At 48.8% G+C, this 7,596-nt stretch overlaps 1 protein-coding gene across 1 annotated transcript; it reads left to right on the top strand.

Moving 5' to 3' along the window:
* The first annotated feature begins 2,177 nt into the window (after nt 1–2,177).
* LOC104876363 (olfactory receptor 10C1-like) lies at nt 2,178–3,608 on the top strand. Its single transcript, XM_010644335.2, has 2 exons — nt 2,178–2,262; nt 2,380–3,608. Exon 2 carries the CDS (start codon nt 2,488–2,490, stop codon nt 3,514–3,516), a length of 1,029 nt encoding a protein of 342 aa, XP_010642637.1. The 5' UTR covers nt 2,178–2,262; nt 2,380–2,487; the 3' UTR covers nt 3,517–3,608.
* The last annotated feature ends 3,988 nt before the right edge of the window (nt 3,609–7,596 follow it).

The raw sequence follows: 7,596 nt of genomic DNA, 5'->3' as shown, positions 1-7,596 counted from the left end.
CCGTGGCTCCTGCAGACGCTCACGAGCTCCCAGTGGTGACCTGACAACTCTGCGAGGTAGGGACGCCCTCACCACAGGGCACAGGAGCCTGAAAACCCAGGCCTTGGTGCTCCGTCCCCACGGGTCTCAGTCCCCTGAGCCGCTCACCGGGTCCCCAGCACAGACGCCGGCAGCTGCCGTCTGCTCTCTGGGTGGAGCAAGACCCCCGGAGACGCACATCTGCGTGGTCTTGTGAGGTGGAAATGGGGGACCTCGTTCCTCGGGCTGGGATTCCCCGGCCTGCTCACTGGCATCACCCAGGACGCAGGGTCACCCCACAGGCGGGAGTGTGACGGGTGGGATGAGGCCCGCTGTGTAACCAGGAGGACGAGGACGCTCCCCAAAACCTGCTCCGTTAAAGGCGCGCACCACTGTCTCGGTGCTTCGTCCCGGGCCTCCGTGAACTCTGACTGCAGGAGAAACGCTGCTGTCTGAATGAGTCACAGAGCCAGGAACACGTTCGTGCGCGCTTTACAGGAGGGAGCGCCCGCACAGCGCACTGCGCGCATGAAGTCTCGGCAGCAGCCACGGGGCTGAGCTCGGCCTGAGCTGCTGCCCACCTGCCACCTGCAGAGCAGGTCTGTGGGGCCGACCCCGCCCTCCTGCAGCTGCTGGCTCCTGTGCGGGGAGCAGCGGCCCTCAGTTCACCAGGGGAGAGGACTCACAGTTCCCCAGGACTGAAGGCGGAAGTGTGCGCCTGCTAGGAATCCTTTCACGCTCCTCTCTTCCAAGACAGGTGGACAGAAAGCAAACGCAACGGGGAAGCTGGGGATCAGGGGAGACTTTAGGGATGGAGATGTGAAGCCATCGGGAGGTTGGCAGGGCACAGCCCACAGTGACAGGGCCGGTGCAAATGTCTCCCCGGAGCTGGGCCCAGGGAGCACTTAACCGCCCCCGGGAGAGCTCGCTGGAGGGAGCACAGAGGGCACGGCACCCTGACGGGAAACCCGTTATCATCTCCTCCTTGGATAACGAAGGAGATTCGGGAGCAGCGCACGTGAGGAAATGCTGCCTTCCACCCAGCGCTAGCCGGCTCCCAGGGTGCAGAGCATCTCCAGGACTCTCTGGACCGCTGTGCTGCCCACACGCGTCTCCGTGTTCAGTTCTGAGACTGATGCTGCCCTGCGCACACATTTCTGTGGATGTGGCTGGCAGACTTGGGTATTCACAGGATTTGGAGCCCTACAGGTGCACTTTTTCCGATATCTGCTGTCTCGGGCATTGATGTGTAAACAACTGCGGCACGAACACACGAGTTCATGTCCATAAACAGACTCCACACAAGCCGAGGGACACCTCCTCCTTTCTCACCCTCTCCAGGGTAAACACTGTGTAGGGTTTAGCTTAATGCTACTTCTGAGTACTCACTTTCCAGGTCCACACCTTAGGACACGGCCCAAAGCATTCGGTGCGCAGTAAAGATGCAAAGGTTTTCATAGGATGCGGCCTGAGGTCCATTGCACAACAGGTAAATAAAACTTTCGGTCAAATGCCAGTGACGATTCGCACATTTCCCTGAAACACCTTCAGAAATGTGCGTTTTACCGTGCAGCAATGGTGATGTTCAGAGCAGCGGGCTGCACGAGGGGACACTGGGGTGAAGCCCTGAGCATCCCTGTGGGGCCCTGGAAGCCCACGGCCACGTGTGGATGGCGTGGTGCCCTGCGTGGACACCCCACGTTCCCTTCAGACCTCAGCCCCTGCCTCTGCTGTGCAAGAACCCTCTCTGCCCCTCTCATCGGGGCAGCGCAGCCCCAGGATGAGCCCTGGGGTTGTTTCAAGGGGCTGCCTGGTTTCCAGCTGCCTTCCTTCCAATTCAGTCTCATCTGGGAAGAGTGGGGTTTTGTCGATTGCGGAATGCCAGGGCCCACAAGGGTCCTTCAAATTCCTCTGAACTCGGTGATTACTGAATAAAGGGGTGAAGAAAGCAAGTGGAGGCAAAGCAAATGCAGAGAAACGAGCAGCCTTGAGACGACATTTTGACTTCCAGCGTAGCTTTTCGGCGTGTGTTAGCACGCGTTAGTACGCGATGTCCGTGTGGTGACATCTGAGCCCTGACTGAGGGAGGAGGGAGCGGACCTGCCCTGAGCACCTGTCCACTTCCTGCTTGGCCGTAGGTCTGTTGTGCGCGCAGCCCCCCATGCGGGAGCACAGCGCAGGTCTTCCGTGCAGGCTGTGAGGATGCTTGGTCATTTCCTAACTTCTTGAACCTTGGATTTGCAGGTTGGATTAAGTCTGTTGTGTGCGCCGCGCCCCATGAGGGAGCACAGCGCAGGTCTTGCCGTGCAGGCTGTGAGGATGCTTGGTCATTTCCTAACTTCTTGAACCTTGGATTTGCAGGTTGGAAATCGCTCTCCCTGCCTCACGAACGTTCTCGAAGGGCCTAAGGCTCGCTTCCCTCCTCTGGGAGAGCCCTTCTGAGTTCTCCGCTCTTCTCTTTTCCGGGCCATGAGTCTGAATTGCTCCTCGTGGCCGGAGAACGGCGCGTCTGTCACACGTTTTGCCTTTGCCAAGTTCTCCGAGGCCGCGGAGCAGTGTTTCCTGCTGTTCGCCCTGGTCCTGCTCATGTTCCTAGCTTCGCTGACGGGCAACGCCCTCATAGCCCTGGCCATCCGCACCAACGCCGCCCTGCACACCCCCATGTACTTCTTCCTGGCCAACCTGTCTCTCCTGGAGATCGGCTACACGGCCTCGGTGGTACCGCAGATGCTGCAGAGCCTGCTGAGCCGGGCCCCGGCCGTCTCCCGCGAGGCCTGTGCCACGCAGATGTTCTTCTTCACGCTTTTCGGTATCAGCGAGTGCTGCCTTCTGGCAGCCATGGCTTTCGACCGCTACACGGCCATATGCGCCCCGCTTCACTACGCGGCTCGGATGAGCCGGGGGGTGTGCGCCCGCCTGGCCGCGGCCTCCTGGGGGGTGGGATGCACGGTGGGCTTGGGCCAGACCAGTTTTATCTTCTCCCTGGACTTCTGTGGGCCCTGTGAGATAGACCACCTCTTCTGCGACCTCCCGCCGATCCTGGCCCTGGCCTGCGGGGACACATCCCGGAACGAGGCTTTGGTCTTCGTGGCCGCTGCGCTTTGCATCTCCAGCCCGTTTTCCCTGATCATCGCCTCCTACGCCCGCATTCTGGCTTCGGTGATGGCCGCGCCCTCTCCTGAGGGCCGCCGCAAAGCCCTCTCCACCTGCTCGTCCCACCTGCTCGTGGTGACCCTCTTCTACGGCTCAGGGTCCGTCACCTACCTGAGACCCAAGGCCAGCCGCTCGCCAGGCACGGATAAACTGCTGGCCCTCTTCTACACGGTGGTGACGTCCGTGCTCAACCCCATCATCTACAGTTTGCGGAACAAAGAGGTGAAGGCGGCTCTCGGGAGGACTCTGGGAGGCAGGAAAGCTGGGACCCGGGGACAGGCACCGCGGCCCCGCAGACCCGCTCGCGGGAGGACATGCGGCGCCAGAGCGCGAGCGGACGACTGAAGCTTCTCCCAGAAGGGTCGCTGTCCCTTCCGCATCTTCCTGGGCTCGGCTATTCGCTGGTTGCGAATTCTGCAGGGAAGTTGATTGCTAAAGAGTTTTGCGGGCCGAGTCCAACCTTAGACAGGCATCTGAAAGCACTTTAGTCCAGAGAATGGAAATCGCCAGCTCACGTCTCAGAAGGCTGGTGCTCTGTCGCTCACATTTCCTGGATCCTTGGGGTCCACCTCACTTCACACCTTCAGCTCTGTCCTACATGGGTCTTATCCTATAATAACGCACAGTGTTATTTCTATGCATGAGAGTTTGAAAATTCTCTGGCTCTAAGTACTGACACATAATATGGTCAAAACGTGGTCTGTGAAGAGGATACCAGGCAAATATGCAAAGAATCCCCCCAAAACCCCCAAACTTAAATTTCAGAGATATTTTCTACAAAATATATTAGAAGAAAAGTTGAGGTAATTAAAGTTCAAGATAGGAGAAGAAACCAAACTAAGAAATAATTGATATAAACCATGATTAAGGTTCTTGTTTTATCCACAAATTTCATAGTGCAGATGAATCTGGACTCATCACACTTGGAGATCATGCAGAAAACTGCCCCTGAGAGGCACGAACATGGTTACACCATACTCGGTAGCCATGGGCACCTATAAAGGCCTTGTCTTCAGCTGGAACATCTAGTTTTCAGAGAACTGCTGTACTAGCATGTATTCAGTGAAGATTTAACAAGTACTCGTATAACCTGACAGACAGTGAAAGCCGTGACTACTTCCAGGACTGAAGGTTAGCTGTCAGATGCAAGACTGAGCAGGATGTGTTGTTTCTGCAGTCGGGGGAAAACACTTGTGCTCACTAATGAACTGGTGTCTATTTAGCCAATCGCCCCTCCATTTCCCAAAACTATCCAATCCATGTACACCTAGTGCTTTGTGCTTTTTTGTGTGCGAATATTAATTTAAAAATGCACTTAGAACCCGCAAAAATGCCCGACTGGTTAACAATTGTGCTACACCCATGGCAGGAATATTCAGTGCAGACAGTACAGATTGTCGTGGAAATATTGATTTAAAAATGCACTTAGAACCCGCAAAAATGCCCGAGTGGTTAACAATTGTGCTACACCCATGGCAGGAATATTCAGTGCAGACAGTACAGATTGTCGTGGTTTATGCCTGCGCGTCCCCAAGCACCTTATGCACTCGTAGGCCAGCTTTCAATCGGGAGCGGATCGTGGGGAGGCCACAGGTAAGTGTGCTGTTAGAAGGCGGGCCTGGCCTGAAGAGGCAGGTCGCTGGGGTTTGACCAGGAAGGGCGTCTCTCCCTCCCAGGCTGCTGCCTCGTCTCCCTGCTTCATGACCGCCATGATGCGAGCAGGTTTCTTTCAGTGAGGTGTGTGAGATTTGATCCTGGGGCAAATCAGGGCATGAATAAAGAAAACTGTGAAATCCGAGTAAAACTCACAGTTTAATGATGCTAGTTTTGCCATGATCCAGAAAACTGTGACTTTAAGAGAAAGGGGAACTGGGTGAGCGGTGAATGAGAGTTTTCCATACTATCTTGACAAATTTTATGTAAATCTATAGTGATTCTAAACAGTCTTTAATAAAACCATTTTATTTATCTCTAACAATTTAGAAAGTGTATGTTGCCACAAATGTATACACACACACACACACACACTGACACAGGAATTCTCCAGAGAGAATGAGAGACAATGTCACCAGTCTCTGTCCTTCCCTCAGCAGTAATGTGTGCTACAAAAAGTCACCGAGGGAGGGAAACCACCGCGGGAGCAGAACCTGTCAGCAGCTGAGAGGTTATAGGGATCCATGGTTGTGTAGGGACCTTTTCGGCTTTGTCTCCCACAGTTTCCATAAAACAACCAGGGAAATGAAGTGAACTGTACTGAATATTTGCCCATGGCTGCATTATACTTTTAAAAGTTAAATTCTGTATTCCAATTTTTTGATCCTACTTTCCAATAGAGAAGTATAATTTGACCCCTTTAAATTATCACATATATCATGCAAAATGTGACCCTATATTCATGAACACTCATTCAGTAAAACAAACAAATAGAAGAAATCTTGAGTTCAAAGTAAAGTGGGAACACAACGTGCTAAAACTTAGGACATGCTGAAAAACAGTTTTAAGAGAGAAATTTGTATCATTAAATAGCTACAACAGAAAATAAGAGAAGTCTGAATTTTAAAAAAAATCTACATTATACCGTAAGAAACTAGAAAAAGCATGGAAACAAATGGAAAAGGAAAGAAATAAGAAAGATCAAAACAGACAAAAAGTGAAATAATAGAAAATATCAATGAAATGACAAGGTGTTGCCACATAAAAAAGCCTTTAGCAGACAAGCTGTTTTTCAAAGAAATAAATTCAAAACATTAAAAAGGGGACATTACGGCTGATATCACAGAAATAAAAATGTCATAAGAGGCCATTATAAAAATGCTATATTTTATGTCAACCTCTTTGATAATCTAGAATAAGGAGAAAATCTCCTGGGAGTACAGAATGTACTGAATTGTGCTCATGAAAAACCAAAATATCTCATGAGACCAAAATTAGTAAGGAGACTGAATTTGTAAGAAAACTTCTCCCAGTAAAGAAAAGTGCAGAGCCTATGACTTCACTGCTAATTCTAGAAGATAAAGATGTAAATAATAGTACTTAAAGATGTTAAATAATAATCCTTTAACACCTTCAAAGATAGAGAAGGAGGAGTAGGAGTAAGAAAAAGAGGAAGAGAAGGAAGAGTGGGAGAGGGCAGATGAGGAGAAATACTGATGTCACGAGAGACATATTATCCTGATATTAAACCCAGATTAAAAAAGAGAAAAGAAAAACAACTGTGAGAAAGCAAAATTAGACCACAATTTGTGAATAGAAATGCAGAAGTCTTCAACAAGATACTAGCAAGTCAAATTTAACAACACATAGAGATCTTTCACAATAATCATGTAGGATTTCTATTTAGGATACAGGTGTGATTCAACATATGCAGATCAAGAAATAGCATTCACCTTCTCAGCAGAATGAAAATAAAATGTTTGCTTTTTTGTCAAATAGCATTTGACAAAAATCAGTATAGAAGGAATGTATTTCATCGAAATATAGGCCATATATGAGAAGCCTACCATTAACACCACACCTAATACTGAGGAATTGGAGGTTTTCCCATTATAAGAAACAAGACTGGATGTGCTCATTGACCACTTTTATTCAACATATTACTGGACGTCTTAGCAAAACAAATAGAACAAAAGCCATTCAAATAGGAAAGGAAGAGGCTGGGGATTTAGCTCAGTGGTGCTACTCCCTGCCTCACAAGTGCAAGGACCTAAGTTGGATCCCCAGCACCGAAACAAAACAAATAGGAAAAGAAAAAAATGAAATGATCTTTATTGGCTGGCAATCTGGTCTTACGATATATAGAAAAATCCTAAAAAACTCCATCAAAGACATTACTAGAACTGATATATCAACTCAGTGAAGCAGCAGTCTACAAAGTCAATGTGTAAAAATCAGTAGTATTTCCATACACTAATAATGAAGAATCCAAAAGGAAACTAAAAGAACTTTCCAATTCACAGTGGCCTTAAAAACATAAAATTAGGAATACATATACTCCCTGAAACGAGTGATCAATACACTAAAAATCTTTAAAAAACTGATGAAACCAAATGAAGACAACACCAATACACAGAAATATATCCCATGTTCATGAAGTGGTGGAATTATTTATTTAATTTCATTTTATTTTACTTTGTTAGTACATGTTTACAGTACATGAAGTTTACTATTATCTTAAGGATTAGGCACATGTACTGAATATATGGATTCTTTTTCAATTCCTTTCCCCTCCCACCCACCTTCCTCCCTGTCTCTAGATCCCCTTAACCCATTGTCATTATTTTTTTTAGTTCATGTTTGTGAAATACAACATTTACATTCATTGCGGGTATTTGCCACATGAGTATGAGGCATCCAAATATCTCTTAACACTATATTTTCCAAGTGTATCCATTTTCCTACAAAGGTCTCCAATTTACCTTTCATAGC

The sequence above is a fragment of the Fukomys damarensis genome, unplaced genomic scaffold, assembly GCF_012274545.1.
Source record: "Fukomys damarensis isolate Sample0158 unplaced genomic scaffold, DMR_v1.0_HiC HiC_scaffold_37, whole genome shotgun sequence".
Taxonomy (NCBI): Eukaryota; Metazoa; Chordata; class Mammalia; order Rodentia; family Bathyergidae; genus Fukomys; species Fukomys damarensis.
Note: the sequence above shows the minus strand (reverse complement) of the source record. Positions and strands in the feature narration are given on the sequence as shown.

Coding starts and splice junctions, on each gene's coding strand:
- LOC104876363 (XM_010644335.2), top strand. CDS start 2,488: ATGAGTCTGAATTGCTCCTCGTGGCCGGAGAACGGCGCGTCTGTCACA.